Source organism: Glycine max, chromosome 20 (genome assembly GCF_000004515.6).
Source record: "Glycine max cultivar Williams 82 chromosome 20, Glycine_max_v4.0, whole genome shotgun sequence".
NCBI classification, from domain to species: Eukaryota; Viridiplantae; Streptophyta; class Magnoliopsida; order Fabales; family Fabaceae; genus Glycine; species Glycine max.
The window spans coordinates 583,894-608,807 of NC_038256.2; the positions used below are offsets into that span (position 1 = coordinate 583,894).

Below are 24,914 nucleotides of genomic sequence, written 5' to 3' on the forward strand. Positions count from 1 at the left end.
AAGAAAATAATCATATTTATACGTTTTAGAATATTAACATTTAAAATTCCAGTGAATAGAAAAGGAAAGGGGAATCTCGATTAGAACACTCAGTGGAAAACCTAATCCAACCACTCTGGATAAACAAATCTCCCTCAGACATGTTGAGAAATTAGAGAGCACTTGCTATAGTCATAGCTTAATTGTCTTTTACTTTCAAGACACAGTTGAATTCTGACGGTGGATCGTGTGTAAAATAATGATCGTCTACGGAATTCTTTTTTTTCTTTTTTCTCTTTTTTGGACGAAACCATCTACGGAACTGAATAAAGTGAAATGCGTGCCTTTTGGGAATTATGAGGTCTTGAAAGGGATAGTTATTTAGCATATTCTCCATTTTGTTTTTAAATTAATTTTATCGATAAATTTTCATCCCTTTGATTCGAAGATTCAGCTCTTCTTGTACTCCTTTGTCCTTTAAAAAAAATATATTTTTTTGATAAATTTTCAACCAACAAACCAATAGTTGCTGGGGCAGCTGTCATTCTTTGAAATAATGACAGCTTAACTATAAATTAGATTTTTGAGGTTCATATTATAAATTATGAGATAAAGCTATAATATTTTTTGTGGATGGCATGGAGTGAGATTAGATTAGATGTAGCTAGCTACAACTATGAGCATGCCCTCTAACCACCATATACGTACATGCAGCTGTTAATTTTTCTAACCAACCTACTTATTTGGGAAAGGTTAATGCACATAGTTGTTAAAATGGCTCCATCTAGCTGAATATGTATAGAAATGCCAGATACTAATAAGACTGACCCAAATATTTTTGACATATGGGACACGTTTAATTAGCTGGTAAAATAGGACATATTAAGAGGATTTAAAACATCAAAAAATCATGTACTAGTATTGTGGTTCAGGCTCATAACTATTGCTATATATGCCTACAATCTAACAGACAACTGCTATATGTGTATGCCCATTAATTTGTTGGCCCCCATTGTCTCGTATGCAAGTCAGTGAAGGCCTCACTTCATATACCTAGGACAAAGCATTTCATTAGAACATGATTAGCAATACATTTTTTAATACAGTATATTATATATAATTTGTTTCAATTTGTCGTGATTTAGGAAACATTTTTAAAAAAAGCTTTAATAAGTTTTTAGTTCCTCAAATTTGAGATAATTTTGTTTTTGGTCTTCCAGTTGGTCTTTTTTTGTCCTTGTAATTTTTTTTAAAAAACATCAGTTTTAATTCCTCAGTTCAAAAGTTTTATGCTCAAACTTTTACTATTGTGGTAATGAACACTAATTGGAAAGGAAACACAAATGTGACAGTGTGTGCTTCATAATATAGATACAAAATCAAAGTGTGTTATCATGTAAGCGACCTACATCATCATGATCTTTGTAGTATAATTTTACTTTCCTTGTTTTATGCAAACAAATCATCAATGACAGTTATTTAGAAAAGAGGGAACGAGTACTTACCTAGTTTGCGTCCTAAGATGTAAAATGGGCTTGGACCAATTGTAATTAAAAATAATGAAGTGAATTAGAAAAGCCCAATTAGTTGTAACATAAATAGTATAACTCTACATTTTTTGGACACACTATATATTGCTATAATTAAAATAGTTTTTCTATTGCTTTTTGGGTTTCCGTCTACTCCCATGTGTTGTTAAATTCTTTAATTAATCAGTGCATATTGGATGACATTTTATACTTTCAATGGATATATTATTTAATCTATTTTTAAACTATATTATGTTTCTTTAGAAGTTTCCATAGTTAAAAATGTGATAGTTTATTAAAGTACTAACAACACTACAAGTATTAGAAAAAATTATGTATTTTTCTTGAAAGTATATTTTTTTTCTTTTAAATTTGGAGATATTTAATTATTTAAGTCATAGTTTATTTTCAAAAGGAATTAAATGACTTAATAATTTATGAAGTGACTAATTTCTTAAACAAGTTTCATAATCAAAGGTCTTTATCAGGTCGAAGAAAAAGCTAACTTGAGCCATTAACTAGTTTTTATCTTCGTTTTCTTTTATCTTTTTATGAATAGGCCTTCAAATAATTATAGGATGCTTCAGATTTACTGGACAGCCTTAAGCATGAATTTTGACAGGGCATATTGGGCCACTATGACGAGTTTGGCCCATCTAAAAGCAACATGAGCCCATCTAAAAAGCGATCAACAATCCAGATTAGAGAAAAAGAAGGAAAGAAAAGAAAAAACAATCATGAATTCCCAACTTAGGAAAGTTTTAGGAGTCGTTAGATGTGGATTAAAATGATCTGATGGTCAGTTTGAGAGTAGCTAATTAAGCGGTTTATCGGTTAATGATGTTAGTTAAAATAATGTTTAATTATTTTTCCACGTGTATAAAAACTTATACAAATGTACTTGGAATACATGTGATGGTGAGCAGCGATGTTGTTCATATTTTCCGATCTCTTTGGTTATGGTGGTGCTAAGTATTTTTGATGTGGGTCAGAAGGAAGTTGAAAATGAAACGGGTGCAGATGGCAAAATTGGGGAACCATTTCAAAATGATAGAAGAAGATGGTTGTCGAAGATAATATGGTGAATCTTTTACACTTGCAAAGTAATTCATTATTTTCTATCTTAAATATTCAGCTGCTTGTGAACCTTCAGGTACTGCCTTATTCAATGTTAAGTAACATCATTATCAGATAAATCATAGAGTTTCAAGTCAAAAGATAAAATGCATGCACATTGAAAATTGAATATTTTTATCACTAAAATTCAAGTGGTTTAAATGTAAAGTGAAATATTTCATTTTACTAGATAAACCTTAGTTGAATGGATGTATTGAAAGTTGTTTTTGTTTCAACTTTCAATAAAACTTATTTATTATAGTTGATGACAATTTTCATTATAAATAGAAAAAAAAATTAATGGAAAAACACAACATGAAGAGAGAGTGTGTGTGAGAAGATAGATTGAAATAAAATCATTTTGTTGAGAGAAAAATGTTTTTGTGTGAGAGTGTTATCATTTATTCTAATCATTAAGTGAGGTACTTTATAGAGTGATACACTATTTGAGGTGAATTACAATCTTGTAATCATTTTTTGTGATAATCAAATACTTTTTGAGTCAGTTTCATGAACTTAGGCAAAACATGCTGAATCACGTTAAATTCTCTTGTGTTTTTTATGGTGTAATCTTTATGTATGTTCTCACAATCCTTTATAGGTGTGAGTAATTTTATTTGTGAAGATGTTTATTATCAACACTTATACCACAACATTGATCTCCTAACATAAATCACTTAAATATTTACTCTCAAATTGAACGTCAGATCATTTTTAATCGGCATCAAACGACTCCTAAAAGTTTCTCAACTTGAAAAGCATAAGGATGGCTCCCACATTAGAAGGCATACTCCTTTAAACATATTTTATATCGGTTGTGAATTTTATCTAAGAAAAAATACATGCGTGGATTATTTTGTCGCCCCTAAATGTTTCGTACAAAACAATTACTAAAGATTTTTTCTTAATAGCTAAGATTAGTTATATATGAACAGCTGATGAGGCCCTTTAGATAGTTTTGTGCATAACTGGAACAACAATGACAACATTATCATTGTTCAACAAATTATTTGTTCAATGAAGTATAAGAAATGACCTTTGCTTGGATGTCAATTAAAATCAATCTAGAAAAGACATATGATAGATTAGAGAAGGATTTCCTTTCCGAATTTGGTTTGACATTACATTGTCAGTGATTAAAAAAAAAAAGCTTTATAATGGAGAAACTATTGAAGACTTGTTCCATTTAAAAATATTAATAATTCTTTCTGCTAGATTCACGTCTTCTTATATTTGATACTTCTGTCCATAGAAACTTACCATTTAACAGAATAGACTCTTATTTTAATCCATGAGTGTCTCAAATTAATTTCTAATATTATAAAATATTTACTTTAACACTAGCTTTATAATAAGAGTCCCTCTCTGTAGAAACTTACTATTTAATTTCTGCTAGATTCACTTCTCTTGTTGATATCTGTCCCTCTCTGTAATCTTTTGTCATTCTTCACTGTATAATAGAATAATATATACGACACCTTGACATTCTAAGTCAAATATCATTATAATATAAAGGGTAATAATAATAATAAATGAGAATAAATAATTGTTTTATCTTAAGAATCTTACACTTTATTACATATCTTAATGAGTTTTGGGATCCATGATCTTACCTTATTACTAATGTGGTGCTAATATTTTATTATCCGATAATGTTATCTTAATTCAAGGATTATGCCTCTAATGTTGATCACTTTGTCGACTGTAGCAGAGTCGAATTGTCCCCAAAAGTTGAGTACTGTTAGGTTATGTGGTTGCCTAAGGGTTCTAGGCCCCTATAGGGTACAGTTCTTTTTTAATACAAAATGATACTAAAAATTAAAATATAACAATTGACTAAAATAAATAATATTACTGTAGAACAAAAAATTAAGAAAATATATTTTTATAAAATTAGGAGAATTAGAATAGTAACTTACCTGTATTGAGTAAGGGAAAGAGACTAGCTAGGTAGTAGTAGATAGATACAAAAGTGGAAACACACAGTTGCCGAGACACATTACGATTTGCCTGCTTGCACAAGCCAAAGGTACCCCTACCTCGAATTGACCCCATCTGTTTTCGTTTTTTTTTTTCCTTCAATCTTTTCAGTGTTTACCACTTTACCTTGTGTGAAAAACATAACAAAAAAAAAAAAAGCAAGTTATCTTCGTTGTTGTGGGCAGTGCAAATCGCTTTTGATCACAAAATTACAACTGATGAAAGGTTATTTAATGCACATATGAGAACAGTAGTAATGATGGTATTAAATTTAATGTGGGTTTTGGAGTGTTTCATACACATCATGCCATTTGCACAGGAATTTCCATCATTCCCTCTCTTTAACATCAGACTCTGACAATCACAGAGAAGATAGATAGAAAAGAAAATCTTGAGAAGCTGTGCCATCTCTCCATTCTTTTTGCCTTGTAGCCCCACACAACTCTGCAGTTTCTGCCATCCTAACAACAATTCATTCTGAATAGCTGTGTGTTATTACTTTGTTTCTTTCTTCTCTAGCAAATGGTCAACTGGCTTGAGATATATGGACACACGCCAAGACCTAAGATCAATTGATTTGAATCCTTACGATGTTGTGTTTAGAAAGAAAAAAAAAATAGTTGAATTTAACTTTAATGAGTCTTATATAAAAATAAAAAATAATAACTATATATTGATCTTAATATAAATAGAAATGGCATATAATAATTATTAAATAATCATCGTGTTAAGAGTACCCTCCCCTGTAGTGTTTGGTTATTGTAGCTAGTTCTGTGACTGGGTTTTGAGAATGTGTAGGGTTTTTTGTTGAACGGTCACTGCATGGTCTTGGTGCATGTGTAATATGATCTCAGAGATGGTTTCTTTGACATGAGTTTGACTGGGTTGTTTGAAGGAAAATGTTTGGAAGAGTACCTTAGGTTTGGTAGAGAGAACAAAATGAAAAAGAAAAATAAAATTTCAAATTTAAATTGAAAAAAACGAAAGATTTTTTTTAAAAAATTCTTGGTTTTTAAAGTCAGTTTTTTTTCTTATGATTTTTTCTTTTTACTTTTTCTTCAACAAAACAAAAAAAAACATTATTATGAGTCTCTTTTTTTGTCTCAATTTTCTTTCTTTCCACCTCTTAAGTTGCATATAAAAAATCACTTCACTGACTGACAATAAATCTAATTCAAAAAAATAAAAATGTGGGAAGACAGATGCAACCGTGTTTATCTTTTCACTAGTATATAATAAATTAAGTAGATAATTTGAAGTGTGATCAATTCTGTTTTATTTATTGTAATTGATATACCAAATCATGTATTATAATTGATATTTTCAATACAATCGGACCGTGCATAGCTCCCTACATCCCCGTTGCATGATGCCATAAAAAATAAAAGACTTCTTGCAACCCTTGCATTTTTTTTATTAGTTATTAATTATAAGAAAAAATTAGTTTGTGGGATAAATTTGGGTAGCTTCCTTCACGATTTGATAAATTTTGGATTAGTAACTTCTTGGAGTTTATTGTTCCATTTTGGGTGTGGGAGTTGAGGAACCTGGTAAATCGAAATTACCTCTGACGCCTGTAAATCGCTATCTAGAAATTATTTAATGCATTTTAAATATTTTATCTAAATAATTTTTGACAATTTTTATTTGTTAAAATAAAACATAATAAAATATTAATAAAATTAATGTCATGTCATCTTATAACAATAATATTTAATGACGAAGATTAAAAGTATTAACAGAACAAAAAATGTAAGAGTTAAGACTGATCAACCTTTTAAAACCTAATTAACTCATTTTGTATAGAGGTTCATATAATTCTTTTTACAAAAGAAAAAAAATCTATCCAGAACGTGTAGTGGCATAAATTTTTTGGCAGCTTAAAAGTTAACATTTTTAGTCCTTTTAAGTTTATTATTTTAATTTTAGTCCTTTTAATATATTTTACCATTTTTAGTTCTTTAAGTTTATATTTTTTCAATTTTAATTCATATAAGTGTAAATTTACGAAGACTATAAATAAAAAATTAGAATATTAATGAAACTAAAATTAAAATAATAAAATTTATTAAGACTAAAAATAAACAAAAAAAAAACTCACCAGAAATAAAATTAAAAAATACAAACATACATAAACTAAAATTAAAATAAATAAACTTATAAAGACTAAAAATAAAAAAACATTAACTTACAACAACAAAAATATATTAAGCTGCCTCAACTTCATTTTATATTAGTCAAATTATCAAAACTATTTATTTATAAAATTCATCAAATATTTTTCAAATTGAGAAATGTATTATATATTATTTTATTATATAAAATTGAAATTAAAGAATGTTTTTTTATGGAAATTAAAGAACAATGAAATACGAATATTGATTGATTTTGATAGGATTGACGGGAGATGAAATTCTACACAGGAATGATCCATTTCTCACACGCGCGTTGACATGCAAATTTCTTTCCAAGTTCCAACCATTCATTCATACCTTCAATAATGTACAACTCAAATGTCACCTTATTTTCTTCTGTGACAAGAAAGGCATTCCCTGGGACTTGTAAGTTGTAAATGTCTAGCCAGAATGCATGTGACATTTTGGGTCATTAGCCATTTTAGGGCATAGACATCATGATTATATATTATTTTGAAAATATCCATTTGATAATGAAAACATTTGCCTGTATTTTTTTTTTATAATTTGTGCCTTTCATCGCAATAATAGTTTTTTTCACGAGAACTTATAAGTTGTAATCATCATATACCTTGAAAGTTCAAATAGCACACTTTTTTTTTATTTCCATATTCATGACACAAGAAAACTGCAAAAAAAAGATTTTTTATATAGTATGGTCTTTAATTACCGAAAAAAAAATTAGTTATATTGTCTATAATTTCATCATGACCACAAATTTTCTATGACCATTAACAAATTAGAACCTATACATAAATAAACATCGTCCTAGTTTATTTTTCTAGATCACAAACAATCCTATTTTAATTAATATCATCATTATAAGTGATAAAAAATTTCATTTAAATACATTGTAAGACTTAAATCCGATATCATAGATTAAGCTGAGACAACCAACGTTTATGTATATGCTAGGTGATATATTTGACGACTCTTTATATAATAATTTTTTTTAAAATTTTATATTTAAAATAACTTTTAATTATTTGATGGTATAAAAATTATTATATTAATAATGAATCAAAATTAAACTCTAAAATATGTACAAGAGAATTGAAAGAGAAAGATAAAGTAGAGGAAAAAAATATAAATAATATGATATAAAAAAGAATTTTATTAACATATACTATTCATTTAAAGTTTTATTATATCAATAATTAAAAAATATATTTTTAAATAATTATTATAAAAATTAATAAATTTATCCCACGTTAAAAATATATGTGAGAAGACTTTATATATATACATATATTATTATTTTTTTGTTAAAAAGAAAGACCAAAATATATTTATATATTCTGTTAACATGTCAATAAAACAGTCCTCATCAGAAGATAACAAAAGGATCTGAAAAGTATTTTCATGGCATCCATGTATTCTCCCCAAGTGATTATGACGATGTTGTCGCATATATTACTCACTAGTCACTAGTCCATCATCTAGAGAGAGAGGGTGTAGAAAGTAGAAATTAGAGAGAGAGACAAAGGTCAAACTTTGGCAACACACAGACACTATGCATTGGCATAGGCATAATCATTTCGTGGCCAAGCAAAACAGCATACATCAATCAGAGTTCAGAAAGCATCCTCGTGATTAATTACTATTATTTTTTTTTCATTTCAGAAAAATAAAAAAGGCTTTTGTGTACGCTTTTTGAGAGATTTCAGTTCCTTGGTGAGTTTTCTCTTTCATTATTTTTTCTTCTTCTTTTTGTCATTTGGCTACACGCTGGAAGCAGCAACAGCACCTACCATGAGGTATTATCAGTGACATGTTCGGGAATTTGCAGGACTTCTTCCCTCGTCATGTCCTTTTCTCTCGATATTTTCCCCTTTCACTATGATGATTCTGTGGTTCTGTTGCTTGTTTTTTTCTCTGTTTGCTTAGGGAGAAAAGCTGCATGGCATTATGTTTTATATATATGAAGTGAAGTGAAGAGAAAATCCAAGTTGTGAAGCACGAAATAGAGGGTTTTGTGAAGACCCTTTGGGTTTGGAAAGTGGAAAGTGAAGATCTTTGGAGAGAAGGAAAAAAAATGGGTAGTTGTGGAAGAGAAGGTGTAGTGAGGCAGTATATAAGATCAAAGGTTCCTCGTTTAAGATGGACCCCTGAGCTTCATCGTTGCTTTGTTTATGCCATTGAAACCCTTGGAGGTCATCACAGTAAGTATATTGTTTTGCCCCAACCCAAATTTTTCTCTTTAAGTTTTTGTTCTTTGGTTTTTGGTGTTTCTGAGACCTGATAAACTTGATGGGGTGTAAGGGGTGGAGGGAATAGAAAAAAAATACTAATAAATGGTGTAACTGATAAGTTATGTGAGATATTTAATGACATAGAGAAGAAATGAAAGAAAGAATAAGTTTATGTCGAATAATTTTCTTGATTATTCTTGATTTTTTTTTTATTACTACTATGATGAATTTTCTCATAAAAGGTTTTTTTTCTATTTTTTTTTCTTTTATTCATGTGTGTAGAGGCTACTCCTAAGCTTGTTCTTCAACTGATGGATGTTAAAGGGCTCACAATTTCACACGTCAAGAGCCATCTGCAGGTTGGTCATTTTTATTAACCTGCTTAGTTATTACAAAGTTATGTACATTAATTCCATTATCCTTGGTCAAAGTACACCCTTATGTTCACAACTCGCGAGGCTTTAATCTAAGGTTCCTTATTGGTTTTTTTTCTATTTTTCAAAATCAGATGTACAGAAGCATGAAAGGTGACTCGTGCAGACAAGGTACCGAACGTTGTTAATTTAATCTGACCTTCTTTTTACTGCAGAACACGTGTACAACTAGTAGCTTTAGTTTCCTTGATCATGGCTCTTCAATAACTCCCTCCTACCCTCATCTGATATATATGTTTATTATTCTGTAGTATTCATAAGGTGATATTTATCAATAGATAGATTTGGATATTATAAGAGATTACCTTAGGAGGAAAAAAAAGTAAAGGTTTTATGATTCATTATTCAAAAATGGTTTCTTTTTACACCTTATTTTTTTATACGGAAGAGACTCTTTTCGACTCTCTTCTTAGTGCATATTTTACGTGATCCAAATTTATATGGCCATGTTTAATTTAAAAATGGGACTCACTATATATATAAAAAAGACGTACTCATATTTAATTAAATTTACATTAATTTTATTCTCTCGGGTAGGGAATAAATTTTATTCTCTCGAATAGAGAATAATAGAAAGTGTCTCCCTAGCATTCCTCTTTTATTAGCCCCAATGTTTCCTATTTATGGTTAAAAGAAAAAGGAGAAAACTCGACCGAGAGAACTCAAATCAATAGAATAGAGAAGTCTCTTTCCCACTTTTTACTATAAATGGAAGTGGAGGAATAGGATATAAAAATATAAGGTGTGAATTTTTTTGTTTTGTTAATTAATATAAATCGATTTCAGGGGTACCATATAATTTACATAAGAATCACCTTTTTTTTTATGTTTGACTCAATCATTCGTTAAAACTTGATTTTAACAGAAAATATATAATAAATACCTGACTGATTCGTTTATTCAGAAATGTTTTTTGACACCTTATATTTTTACAGAGACCCAAGGTTTCATTTTTATGTTTTTTTTTTTTGTTGAGAAGCTTTTTATGGGTTGGCTTTATTTTAATTTTAGTAGAATACAAAATACACATTAATGTTCTTATTTTCTTAACTAAGATGATTTTTTTTATCTCCTTCGTAACCAAAGGAAGTACGGAGATAGAGTCTAAAAGTTACAAGTTCCATGGAAACTGGTTAAGGAACATAAAGCACACATATTTATTGAAAAAGTGTTTATTCTATGTAAACATAAAGACTTAATTATACACTATATGATTTTTAACTAATACTCATCCTAAAGAGTAAAGACAATGGTAGTCTATCTATATTGATGGCCACTTACTACTGGTGAGCAAACTGAGACAATGTTACACTTTTGCTTAATTTTAATAAAAAATGTTAATTAAATAAAAAATATATTTTTTAATATTTAATATTAGTATCTTGGTTGTAGCATTTATTGGTCAACAAGATTTATATTGATGATGGTTTTATTTATCCACCCTGCACATCGTACATTGAATAATGTAGATGCTTTATGCATTAAAGGCATATACAGACTCACTCAATCGTTGTTTCCCTTATTGGTTGCAAGTTGTAGTTCAAAATCAGAGCCAAAAGCTAGTCTTCATGCATGAGTTTAGGAAATTTTCAACTGCATTGCTCATTTATTAGTCCCTTTCGTATGCATAGTTGATGCCAGAATAGACAAGGGAGAATGATAAACCAATGTGCTTTTACCATCTTCTTATGATGGTATTTTGATGAAACCCACAACTTTTCTGCTTTCAACATTTAAGATGATGGGTTGGTTCATTAATGAATGACCTGTGTACAAATCCAAGCCCTGTTGATGCTACTATTGCTTTGGACCCATAAATAAAGTCTTGATTGTTTTTTCACTAAACATTTTACTTTAATATTTACTAGATGTGTGTTGGTTTATCTGTTGACAGATAGGACTTCTACCCAACATAGGAAACAATCTTTTCAGAAGCATGATGAAGCGAGTGATGTTGGTTTTCACTCTTGCTTCAAATTCATTAGAAAAGAATCTGATTCCCTCTCCGGCTACAGTAATTTCTCCTCAAAAAGGTAAGCTTATCTATTTTTGGAATAAATTAATAATAATAATATATACTTACCGTGTAATTTTTTTTTACAATATTATTTAATAACAAACTTTTATACATTACTATAAATTTGTTAATTTTATACTGCTATGTAAAAAAAATGGTTAATTTTTATAATAATTATTATCTTAAAAGTTATACTAAGGAAGTTTTAAGATGATAATATAAGTTTTTTTTTAGAAATTAATGCTTTTGAATATATTTTTTATTGGTTAAAATTTATTAAAAATTACAAAATTTTGTAAGTTAAGCATCAATAAAAAAAAATTATTTGAAAGAATATATTAAAAAATGTATTATGAGTCCTTCTCATCATTTTTAGACTAACCGTACATGCTTGTTAAACTATTTTTTTTACCCGTTGAAATAATTTCAAACTTTTCAAAGGGACTAAAAAGTGGTAGGATGGAAAAGTAAGAAAACAAAAAGTCATGGGTCTTTGCTTGATCTTTGGTTTTTCTGAGCCAACTTTTACGTTTTAAGAAGATAAAGAAAAATATAAATCCTTAACGTTTGGATTCTCCTCAGAACTAGAATCGAGAAGACAAGTTTACTCTCAGGAATCCTACAATGCAGCCAAAGAATATGTGAAGCAGATCCAAATCCATACACTACTTTTTATGATTACCTGCAGAGCATGGCTAAGGAGAAGGGAATAAAGAAGATTTGTGTTGGTTCAATATGGCAGCAGACTCAACCCCTTTCCACAACCTTTCATATGCTAACAAAGCAAGAATCAGATTTGCTCCAGGTACTTTTCTCATTTCTTATTTTTTGTACTTCATTTGTCCTTCTATTATATATTGGGGCTCAAGTGGATTGTCATATGTGAGATGTGGCCCATGATAACTTCTCAGTAGTAGGACTCACCCTAAAACAAATAAATAAATGAAAATGACATGTTCTACTAAAATGTGAGTTTCCCCAGCTAGTGAAAAATATCAATTCAAAACACTATAATTTCTTTTGATTCCATCCCTATTGATAGCATCATGATTTTTCAAAAAGTATTTGCTTTGCTCCCTTAATTCAAAGCATCATAATTATTTTTGGTTTTCCACATATATTCTTCTATAGAAATAAACAGTTCAATGGTTTCTCATTAAATATAGACATTTCACTCAATAAAAATATGAATCATAGTTCTGCTAAGTTATGAAGAATTTAATTTTTTTTGCTAGACTCAACCTCAATTGCTAGTATAATTCTTTTTTTTTAAAAAAAAAAAACTATTTGCTTTGGTCCCTTAATATTGCCTCCTTTGTGCATCAGAAGATGTGTGTAATCATCAAATGTTAGATCAAATTTGTACTTTTTTGCAAAATAAAAATAATGCCCTTGAATTGTCACTTTCTCATGAGTGTTCATTCCCTTTTCACATATGTTGGACAGGTTGCCAAATTAAATGATAAGCAGCCTTTGAATGAAGTAGGGAACACTTGGAGAAAAGGACTAGGAGCAGAGAATGAAGACATAGGAGGTTGTGAATTGTCATTGTCAATCACATTGCCACAACCCCATCCTTCCTCACAGAAAAGTAATACTTCTTCAGTCAGTGAGACCAGTGAGGCATTTTCATTGTGCCCTGAGTTTAGCAACAACGTTATCATGGGCTGTTCTAGTTCTTCCAATGTCCCAAAAACAATTAATTTGGACCTTTCTTTGGCCATTTGAATGTTAGTATTAAGGACTAATTTACTCGATCTAATTACTCTATTCATTTTAGAGGAATCAAATCAGATATTAACATGTCAAGAAATGTGCTATCTATTGGAAGGGCAGTGTCAAATTGAGTATAGTGCCCGTTTGTTAAATTGCTAGAATTAATTTTTCTTATTATTACATAATGTAAAAATTATAAAGGAGATTATTTTAGGTTCACATTTTAACTTTTTTTCCTTTATTTCACATTTTAACTATATTTAACAGATTCAGTAAAAAAAAAAAAAACTATGTTTAACAGATTAAAATTAATTTAACTAATTTTAAAAGAACGTCTGATGTACTTATATCATGCTCAAAACCATATTATATGTCTAATAGATACTCCAACTAAATTAGTGACTTAATATATTATTTGAATTACATCAATTTCACTCTTCAAAGATTTGTAATATAAAAAAATTCAAAAAAATAAAATAAAAATATTTTTGCTTCTTTAAATATATAGAAAACTATTTAATATCACAAAAGTTAAAACGATTACATTAATATCAAGTAAATTATCGAAGGACACTAATCCACCACTTTCTCTTTCTATTCTACGCTTAACAGCAAACCCCACTACTCACTAAATCACTCTTTGTCGTTTTGCTCACACCACGACGCCGTTCACCGAAATGACCCCTCCAACGACACCCAATAATGGCCCCTTCCAACCGCCGCTAACTCCGCCGCCGCCTCCCTCATTTCGCTGGAATCCACCGCCCTCCGTCTCCGGCGGACCCTCGGCGCCGCGCTCCTCTTCTTCCTTGTCTCTCTCTCCTGCGTGCTCCTCTTCAAAAACGCCTATTACTCTCTCTGCGCTTCTTCCAATCCCTTGTCTCGCCTCACCACCGTTTTTCACCCCAACGATTCCGTCGCGGTACGTTCCGTTCTGTTTCTTTCTCTTTATTTGTGTTGTTTACGTGTGAGGTTTCTTGTTCTTGAAGCATTGGAAACTGAAATTTAGTCATGGTTTGCAAAGTGTTTGTGTGTTTGGAAATTATCAAAGTTTTAAACTGCGGTCGCCATTGCGGACAAATGCGGCGATGCGATCACACTTACGGGTAGCGGAAATTCCAAAATCCTTGTTGTTACCAAAATCGTGATTCTTGAAAACATTGGATTTGATTTTCCGAACTGTGGAAGGTACCCATCGCGATTATTTTCTACAATGTAAATGATCGGGGTGATTTCGGCCGCAACGTCAAGGTTTATGGAGTTTTCATAACCGACATCGCCACATTTAATGTTTTCGCAAGAAAAAACATTTGTGACCGCATGGATCACATTTGTCTGCAATTTCCCGTAATAGCGACGGAACTGTGACTGAGATCACAACTTAAAGCCTTGGTTTTGAGCTGAAAATTGTGTTGTTGAATTTGGCTGTTTGATCATTTATGTGTGTGATGAGAAGCTGTTTGGATGAGCGAATATTGGTGAATTGGAACAATGCATTGTTGAGCCATTTTTTTATATTAAGTTTTTATTCTCACTAGTTAACAATGCATAGAGTGAAGTGAATGAAATTCAGTGCCTGAAAAATGTTGTGGCCCTCTTATCTCTGTTTTGGTATTTACTTGAGAAAGATTGAGGTGATGATGAATGAGAAATGGAAGAGGGTGAAATCATGTTCTATTTCATTTTATTATTTGAATGATTAATTTGGTAACTGGTTAAATCTTTAAGGGACTAATTTGGCTACAAAATTAAAGACAGACTGCTGCTTTAGAAAAATATTAGTTTCTTCATTGGAAGGAAGACTGTACATTTTTAACTATTTTTAGATACATTAATTTCAAATGGTGAATTTCCATCATTGAGTTCTTGTAGCATACATTACGGTTGGTTGCTATAACAGGGAGTGGACTGATTGTCCCTTGCTAGCAGAAACAGAGCTTCCATAATTTAGTTACTCTTTGGTCTTATGAATATAGAGAATTCAACCATGTTTGTGTTTAAAAACTAAATCCTTTCTTGCTTAATTTTAGTTTCATAAGCATAGCATGCCTGAAAAGTAGTACATTTACCTAGATCCCTGATACTTTTATATCCGATTGCATCTCTGCCACAATGGTTAATCTGTCAAACACGGGCCTCGTGAAATTATTGGGCCAAAGTATCTTGGAACAATTAGGTTGCATTTCCTTGATGCCTTTTCGTTTCTGAAATTATGATGGAATATTACTATTTGGGCTGGATCAGCAAAAATATGATAGTCATTGCCTAAATTTGCAGATTTTATTATTACTGTGGTTTGTTTGTGTAATTTATTAATGGAAGAGGCAGTCACATATTTGTTCTTTCTGAAATGATTCTTTTGCAGGTAACCAATGACTATTCACTAGAAAATATTCTGAATGAGGCTGCTATGCAAGACAGAACTGTTATCTTGACCACATTAAATGAAGCATGGGCTGCAACAAATTCAATCATTGATCTATTCCTTGAGAGCTTTAGAATTGGAGATCGTACTCGTAGGCTTCTGAATCATTTAGTTATTATTGCTTTAGACCAGAAAGCATTTATGCGCTGTCAGGCAATACACACCTATTGCTATTTGCTTGTCAATGAAGCCACTGATTTTCATAAAGAGGCATACTTTATGACTCCTAGTTACTTGAAGATGATGTGGAGACGGATTGATTTCCTACGTTCTGTTCTAGAGATGGGGTACAATTTTGTGTTCACAGTAAGTATTTAAATTACTAACCTTTTCATGTTTAATTAGGCTGACTTGTGTAATCCTTGAGATCATGTAAACATGGGAATACTTTCAAAAGTTTTGAAGTTTGCAAATCATTTAAATTTACCTAATTTTATATCCAGCTGCTTAGTATAAACTGTATCAGTAAGCAGAGTCATTGCAGCCAAATTTGCAGCTTTGCATTTTTATTTTTCTTTGATTGTTGTTTCTCTTTGTGCAGTAATTTCCTTTTCAAAATAGAACTTTTTAGAGAGAGAGAGAGAGAGAGAGAGAAACTTAAATCTAAAGATATCTAAATCAGATACTTATGTCCTCTACCAGGATGTTGATATCATGTGGTTTAGAGACCCATTTCCTTGGTTTCACAGAGATGCAGATTTCCAGATAGCATGTGATCATTTCACAGGCAGCTTTGATGATGTACAGAACAGACCCAATGGAGGGTTCAACTTTGTAAAGTCCAATAATAGGTCAATTGAGTTTTACAAATTCTGGTATTCTTCACGAGAAACCTATCCTGGATACCATGATCAGGATGTCCTCAATTTTATCAAGGTTGATCCTTTCATTACTGAGTTAGGACTGAAGATGATATTCTTGGATACAGCTAATTTTGGAGGGCTTTGTGAACCAAGTAGAGATTTAAATAAAGTTTGCACGATGCATGCAAATTGTTGCTATGGTATGGATAGTAAACTTCATGATCTTAGAATCATGCTTCAAGATTGGAAATATCATTTGACCTTATCTCCAAGTTTGAAGAGATTGTCAATTATTTCCTGGAGGGTTCCTCAGAATTGCAGGTTGACCATGTACTTGTCATTCAAATATCTTGTTCTTTATTAATTGTTCTTTTTTCTTTTGGTCCATTTTATTAACCATTATTGATCTGCTTTTTAGTCCTTTTCCTTTCATTAATTGGTTGTTTCTTTTCAGCCTCGATTCTCTCAAGCATTATCATGGTTCACCAGAAAAGAGTGTTCAAGAGGATTGAAGTTGTCATGGCATATGTTAACTACTAAGACATTGACAGAGAAGTTCAGCTGAAATGCTGCTGGACCAAAGTTTTTTTTTCTTTAGTTAGGTCTGCTACTGTAATCGACTAGAATGGTGGCTAAAGTAAAGACAGCTCTGGCATATACAAATTTGAAGAGAAAAATCAATTTTGCTAAACTAAGTAGGCAAGTACCGAAGAAGTATCATCTCTACACTCAGAATTACACTTGTGCAATGTGAAAGATACAACATTCTGTTTCTCTTCATTGAATTTTTTTTTTTTTTTGTGCTTTGCTCAATTTTGTGCAGCATTATGTTGTATTAGTTTCTTTTTCCAGTGGAGGGCGAGCCCTGGTGCAGCGGTAAAATTGTGCCTTGGTGACTTGTTGGTCATGAGTGCTCAACTCTCCGTCTTGTTTTCCCTCGAGCAATACAGAACACAGTAAATTTCAAACTCCAAGCATTATATACTTTTTACTCTAACGCATGTTTCTTTGCTTTGTAGGAATTAGGATTTATAGTTTGAAGAGATTTGTAGTTTGAAAATGGGCATATATATTGCTTTATTACGGATCCCGAAAGGTTATGGTGTATATAAAATAATTAATAAATTGTTCTTTTAGTTTTGTTTGTTTCCTACCTTAAATTAGGTTTCGTATATAAAATAATTAACATTTTGATTATCAAAGTATAAATATTTTCATAAAAATCAATGCATATATATTTGTCCAATAAATTTTTTTTTATCAATGCCCCCCGCCGCTCAAATATCAAAGTCTGGCTCCGTCCTTGAACACGAGATAGGTTACCGAAAATTGTAAAATTCGATTACCAACAGTTTGTAAAACTAATTTGAATGATTTTTTGTAAAGAAATTAATAGAGAGAGATCGAGAGAGAAAAGTATAAGATAATTGAGAAGATGAAAAGAGTTGTATCATTGTATGAATAATATAACTCATGAAGATACTTTTAAATGTAATAATTAAATAAATTCAATGTATGATAAAGAAAATTTGAATTAGACGAATCTATGTTGGACTATAAAAGGGAGAGGTATCTCCTTACTCATTCAACCTCTGCATGCATCTTCTTGTATTTATTAAACAATGTATTGAATTTTATTAGCAGTAGTAGGCATTTTGTTGCCACAATACAAACGTTTAAAATATCCTAGCTAGCTAAAAGATTTATCTGCAAGAAACATAGGGGCTGCGTTAGGTAACGAATTTTCTTTCCCTCCATTAGTTTATTCGTTGGGTAAGTCTTAACTATATATAACAAAAAGTGACAACATAACAAAATGAAACTATATTGTGGAAATCTTTTGTGGTGCTAAAAGTCTTAAAGATTAAAGATAGGAATACCGAATACGTATCTTAAATTTTTCCTTTTTGCTGTGAAGCTTGTGGATTTCTTGAAGCCAAAATGGGATAAAGCAAATATACATGTACGAATAATATAATGGGAATCACTTGCAACACTCAAACAAATAATAATTGGGAATCACTTTCAATGACACTTAGTCAAGTGATTGAAAGAGGCATCTAATAATCCTTCAAATATATGGTTTACAACTCAGAAAAAAACAATATAAAATCATATAGGAGTGCAAATCCACATAGCTTACATGAATCAGAAAATTTTATTTTACCAAAAATACCCTATTTTATCCCGAAAGCAAATAACCAATTCAATTGCTCAAAAGAAAATCTTGACTTTGGCGGCAGGTATCGCATTTTATTTCATCTAACTTCAACTTCGCTAGAAATCTCAATTTTGTTGGCCCTATTTGGAATCAAAACCATATGTTGGGCCCTAAACTATTCTAATGATGGCTTTCCAAGAAACATATATATAGGCCCTAGAAAATTGGTTCTATTACGTGTCTTCCTTCTATATATTTTCAAGGAATAGATAAATGATTACCCTCGCACTGTCCATCCCTTCTTTTTTAGGGCTGTACAAAGTACAGAGTAAAAGAAATTAAACTAATTAAATTAATTGGTTTGATTTGATTATTATTTTTTAAATCATTTTGAACCAAATTAACCTAATTAAAAATATTAGTTCAAATTGGGTTAATTATTTCTGCTTATATATACGTTGAGATTTTTTTAGTCACCATAATGATGCGTAGTAATGTTTATCAATAAATTACTATTTTTTCAGAGTCTTGTATATTTTTCATTCATAAGGCTCGTATTTAAGATTTTATTTTTGTGAAGACCAAATCCAACATAACTTGAATCAATAACTTATTTCTAAATTTCCTCAAGCAATTATTATTTTAAAAAGTATTATATGTATGATGCATGCATACATGAGAATAAAAAAGGTGGTTTTAATGTTTTAAAAATCATTGATGTTATCGTCTAAGGGTAAGGTATTAAATAATAGAGATCGAGTAATTTTTCAATAACAAAAAGTGCAAATTGACACTAAATTCAAAATGTTATTATTTCTCAAAAAATTGCTTAAAATGTGGGGGAAAAGCATAAATTCTTTTTTTTTTTCGTCGAATGTATGATTATGATGATTGGTACATCCAATATTAAAAAGTATGTTTCAACACAGGAAAAAGACGCGTTTTGGATTAATTGGAAAGCAAACCTAATGTATATGTATTAAATAAAGATTCTTACGTGATATCCACTCATATTTAAGCATGAGAATAATCTATTCTTATGTTGTAAATGTAATGATTTACATTTGAACTAGATTTTTATATATTTTTCTCAAATACGATTGTTTAAATTTAATAATTCTAAGTTTAAAATTTTGATATTAATTAGTTAATATGAAAATGATATTCCTCAGATAAATTAGTTTATTAATTATGTAATTTTTATTCCAATTTAAAAATATTTATTCTTTAATTTAATCATTTGGAATCAAATAGAATTTTTTTTTTTCTTGACAGGAAAAAAGGAAAGAATTTAATACTTACTGACAATATAAAATAATATTACATAATTATCCAATCACAAATCTTAAATTACTTTATGATACATAATTAATTTAAAAATCAATAAATTTATCATTTCTAGAATATGTTATAATTAAATAATTATATAAAACTTTTTACTGTACATAATCCTTTTTCTCAAAATCCTTATTATTGACAATGATGAACATATCTCCTAATATACCTTTATTAAATAAAAATGGATCATTGCCCCTCTCTTAAGAGTTTCATATATTTGCTAGCAATATTACAAAGAGTTTTATGCCTTCAATAAACGCACAATAACCAATACTGTGAAGTTTCAATAGGCTTTTGATATTACTTGTAGACTTTAATTAACGCACGATAGTCATGTTAAAGCATCTACAGCGGTGACTTGTCAAGTTGTTTAAGCGAGTTTTTAGTGAGTCTTACACATCACTTCACACTTAAAAACTTTTATTAATTATTTTTTGAAATTATTTATTGAAAACAGTTATTGTTAAGAAATTGCTAAGTAACTCTGCTAAAATAAGTAATGTCCTTTAATGCTAAAATAGTGAAGCATCATTGCTTAACTCTAAGAAATTGAGATAAGCAGCCGCGTTAACAAAGTTCACCTATTAAATGAGTTAATATCAAAGAGTAACAACAACAATTCTGACAGACAATATTCTTTAAGTTAAATGTTTAAAAAATTACAAAGGTAAAAAATAGAACAAAAAGAACATTAAGCGCACCCCTAAACTTTACTTTTTTTTTCAAGCAGACATCCTAAATTTTAATTTGTCTCAATCAATCCTTAAACTTTATTTTTTGTAAATAGACACATTGAACTTTAATTACATTTAAATTGATCTTTAAAATTTATCCATTTTACAAATAGTTTTTTTAAGTTATTTATTTTAAATGATAACCATTCATTAATTTGTTTTGTTACAACTCATTTTTCCATATTTAAAACATAAAAAATATAATTTAGAAAATATATATAAAGAGAAAATAATAGCGTTAATAAAACAAGTTTTTATATTATTTTTAATTCTAAATTTTATCATGTTTTTAATGTTTGAAAAAGTGATTTGTAAAAATAAAATTAATAAACAAACAGTTGAGATTTTTTCCGTTATTAATTTAAGTCCAAATTAATATAAGAGATTACTTATGAAAGGGGTAAATTTTAAGAATTAATTGAGATGGAATTAAAATTTAAGGATTGATTTAAACGAAATTAAAATTCATTATGTCTATTTATAAAAGAGATAAAATTTAAAGATCAATTGGGATAAAATTAAAGTTTATAGGGTGTCTATTTGTAAAAGGAGCAAAGTTTATGAAGTTTTATACTTTTTTCCTCTAAACAGACATTTTTCTTATCTCGTCAATTTTAAGTGTTTATAAATTTTTTTAGTCAGACATCACATTGGATCAGAAACTAATATTATTCAGTGTGTAAAAAAAATATAAACAAAACACTAGTTATCCAAAAAAAATTGTATAAATGAAAACTTTCTAATTAAGATCAAAATATAACGCAAAATGTCATTTTCAAGTACCAAATTAAATAGTTATTTTTCTTAATTAAGAATTTCATTTTATCATATGACATTTTTTTAAAAAAAAGTAAAATAAAAACCTGAAAAAAACCGGACATAATATTTTAATAGATAAGTATATTTGAACGGGTCCATAGACCGAAGGGGAGAGTACATGTTACAGGGTAGCCAATTAAGCAAAAAATGCCCCAAAAGGCTAATATTAGTACTTCCATGCAAGATGCTTTGATGCATGGCATCTTCTTAATTTCAAAAAGCTAGATAGGCGTTTAATTTCCAAAGACATGAACAGTGCACTTTACTTTTGGCATGCCCCAATTAATATATATTCTCCACAAGGTGTGGCCATTTGTTCCACACCACTAAATTGGAGTTGGAAAAAAAAACACTATAGCTAGGTTATTAGCTAGGCAGAGAAGAGAATTCAAATATATACTTAGCACCACCCACCATGATGAAGAGCCTAAAACAAGTGAGGAAAACAAGAAGCTACAAGCTTGAGAGATCTTCATCAGCAATGGAATACCAAATCACATCTCCTAGTGATCACCACTACTCCACAGGCTATGTGACCAAAAAGTCCCCTCCTCCTCCTCCACATGTGGAGTTTCCTACCTCTCCACAACTCATATTTGGGGAGGAGATTCTTCACTTCAGCCACCCTCAGCACCCTCTCTCAATGGTGGATCTTCCTGACTTGTTCAATTGTGTGGGGTGCAAAGAGTATGGCTCTGGAAAGAGGTTTGTTTGCCAGCAATGTGACTTTCAGCTTCATGACTTCTGTGCCTTGGCTCCTCCTGCTCTCAAGGCACACCCCTTCCACTCACAACACTCTGTCTTGTTCCATTCCAAACCAGGTAAACATACATATATATACTTTCTTTTGAGGTGTGTTTGGGGCATGCAAATACAAGCTCCCACTTTCCAAATTAAGCACAAAAATAGTAAACAACAATATGTTGCTTTTCCGTTGAACAGAAGTTTGAAGGTTTGCAACACACACTTTATCTCTCCCTCTTTAATTCTGTATCAATATGAGTGCTTATAAGTTATCATAATTTATACAGGCCAATACTAATTTTATTTCCAGAATATAATGTTTTTAACCTAATAATTGAATTATATGTATTCGTGAGTATAAATGTATAATTTTTTATTTAAAAATTATATTATAGTAAATGAAATTCATACATATTCATGTTTAAGATTTATGAAATTTTTTAATTTAATATAGTTCATAAAATGTTTTAATTCAACAATAAAATTAACTACTCAATGTTTATAGATATTGTTAAACAATACAAGTCTAACTGATCTCAGAATATAGTGTAATAATAAGGGGGCTTTGAAGTTAAATTCCTAAAAAAATTGTATTGTTTCTAATCTTCATAAGGTTTTAGTACTATTATTCGCTTCTGCATGGCTGGCCTTTCCTCAAGTCATGATTATTATGTCTACCTAGCTAGCCCTGCAGCTTATAAGTATCCAATTCAGTTGATAAGTATCAAATTAAATACTTCAATTTAAAACAGCGGTGTATAATGAAGTATCTTTTTGAGGAAACCAACATAACTATTTAATTATAAATTAAACTTGTAACATATAAATACTTTTATCTAGCTATTCTTTAAAAAATCTAATAAATAAAATTTTAAGTGAATTTATATCTACATGAGTTTCACGCAGATAATAATATAAAACGAACTATGATAAATATTTATATAATTAAAATCCATAATTTTTTTAGTTACAATTAATTTTTTTCAGTTAAAAATTAGGCTCTCTTTTATTAATCTTTCATTTAACTATATCAAAAAAACAAATAGTTATACCATCATCTATAAAATAACGTATAGAATGAATTATAAGGTCTTTTTTTTTTCTGATTTGAAATATAAGTTCTTGTCAAATAATATGATACTTTTCTCTATCAAAACTTCAAAAAAGTCAAGTATATAGATGCTGATAAATTAAGATCCACTTACATTAAAAATAAATTTGATCAAATTAATTCATTTAATAACTTTTTGTGAATAACGAATCCTATCAATCATACGAGATTGATTTTTAAAGTTTACACAATCAAATTTAACAAATTTTAAAACTATACTTAACGAGTCTGTGTGTGTGTGTTTTGGATCAAAATGCTTTTTATAACGAATGTTTTTGTAAAAATTAGCACGAAATCGATAAGCATCGCATATTTTTTAGTTTCAACTATTCAATTATCTATTTTCTCTCTCCATTATCTTACTCTTAATTGGTCATTTCGTCTTTCATTACTTTTTGTAAGAAAATTATTCCTACTCAGTATCCCAACTTTTGTTGTTTTTTTTTTTCGTATTCATTAATTAACTAACGAGATACCATTATCACACGCTATCTTCTTTGTTTTTTATTCGTCTCACTTTTAATTCTTTCTTTATTTCACATCACATAATTTATTAAACTTATCAATTTTTCATATCTTTGAATTTATTTTCCTCTTTATAGTAATTATGAAATGGTTTGTTGAAGAATATGCATGAATTATATAAATTTTGTATATATGTGTTCCATTCCTAGGATAAAAAAAGAAATGAAGAGCATGAGGCCTTAATATTAATATTGTGTACGTGCATGTTTCAGTGAAGAGTGGGATGGCAAAATCAAAATGCGATGTGTGTGGCAAACCAACAAAGGGCTTTGGCTTCCTATGCACGGCATGTGCCTTTCAGATGCACCCATGCTGCGCCATGCTCAACAACGAAATCGAGTACCCAGCCCACCCCCACACTCTCAGAATGCTCCCAACAACCGTCCCGGACCCCGCCTCTTTCGTCTGCGGCGAGTGCAAGAAGCAGAGGTCCGGGAAGGTGTACCGTTGCACCGTGTGCGAGTATCATCTCCACGCGGTGTGTGCCAAGACCAAGATCAATGGCCTCCAAGCCAATGGCATTAGACCACCTGAGAAGCCCAGCGTGCTTGCTGCTGCAGCACGCGTGGCTTCTCAGGTTGTCATTGAGTTCATTGGAGGACTCGTTGAGGGCATTGGAGAGAGTGTGGGAGATGTGCTTGTGCAGAATATTGCCAAGGGAAACAATGCTCCTGCTAATGCTACTCCAAAACCCCGATACAAATAATCATCAGGTCCATTCAATGTGGACATATTATAGTTTCCTTATAGGAAAAAAGAATTGTATATCATTGATTGATGCAACTATTTTATATTGTTTCATTCTGTTTTATAATTTGTTGTTGGCTTGAGGAGGGGAGTTTTAAACGGTGGCTAGGGTTTATTTAAGCTTTTTCTGTAAATTGAAGTATTTCTTAGGTGTGTAAATTGTAAAATTTCAACTATAAATATTAATTGCGCATATTAATTTGTCAGTTTTATTTTCTTTATGCTTTTAAAATTTATTTGCGTGCTATTGACTATTTATTTTATGTTTGGAATAATTACAGAAATTCAATTATTTGAATGATGATTATACATAATTAATTGATATTACAATTGATTATAACTGTTGATT

At 30.1% G+C, this 24,914-nt stretch overlaps 3 protein-coding genes across 3 annotated transcripts; all 3 read left to right on the forward strand.

Annotated features, from left to right (window-relative positions):
- The first annotated feature begins 8,667 nt into the window (after nt 1-8,667).
- Nucleotides 8,668-13,377, forward strand: LOC100796564 (putative Myb family transcription factor At1g14600). Its single transcript, XM_006605391.4, has 6 exons — nt 8,668-8,961; nt 9,274-9,350; nt 9,500-9,536; nt 11,320-11,458; nt 12,025-12,247; nt 12,889-13,377. The coding sequence occupies exons 1-6, from the start codon at nt 8,835-8,837 to the stop codon at nt 13,168-13,170; spliced, it is 885 nt and encodes a 294-aa protein (XP_006605454.1). The 5' UTR covers nt 8,668-8,834; the 3' UTR covers nt 13,171-13,377.
- A 487-nt stretch (nt 13,378-13,864) lies between these two features.
- Nucleotides 13,865-17,526, forward strand: LOC100797097 (uncharacterized protein At4g15970; the record flags this gene model as incomplete). Its single annotated transcript, XM_006605392.3, has 4 exons — nt 13,865-14,080; nt 15,524-15,889; nt 16,226-16,707; nt 16,841-17,526. Coding segments are annotated over 4 exons (1,122 nt in total), but the record flags the coding sequence as incomplete, so codon positions are not given.
- Nucleotides 17,527-21,744: 4,218 nt separating this feature from the next.
- On the forward strand, nt 21,745-24,758 carry LOC100797641 (uncharacterized). Its single transcript, XM_003556571.5, has 2 exons — nt 21,745-22,259; nt 24,031-24,758. Exons 1-2 carry the CDS (start codon nt 21,854-21,856, stop codon nt 24,522-24,524), a joined length of 900 nt encoding a protein of 299 aa, XP_003556619.1. The 5' UTR covers nt 21,745-21,853; the 3' UTR covers nt 24,525-24,758.
- Nucleotides 24,759-24,914: the final 156 nt, after the last annotated feature.

Bases quoted from the DNA above. Each gene is read 5' to 3' on its own strand.
- LOC100796564 (XM_006605391.4), top strand. From the start codon at position 8,835: ATGGGTAGTTGTGGAAGAGAAGGTGTAGTGAGGCAGTATATAAGATCA. The intron at 9,351-9,499 runs GTTGGTCATTTT...TTTCAAAATCAG, and splicing joins ACGTCAAGAGCCATCTGCAG to ATGTACAGAAGCATGAAAGG. The intron at 11,459-12,024 runs GTAAGCTTATCT...GATTCTCCTCAG, and splicing joins AGTAATTTCTCCTCAAAAAG to AACTAGAATCGAGAAGACAA.
- LOC100797641 (XM_003556571.5), top strand. From the start codon at position 21,854: ATGATGAAGAGCCTAAAACAAGTGAGGAAAACAAGAAGCTACAAGCTT. The intron at 22,260-24,030 runs GTAAACATACAT...TGCATGTTTCAG, and splicing joins CTTGTTCCATTCCAAACCAG to TGAAGAGTGGGATGGCAAAA.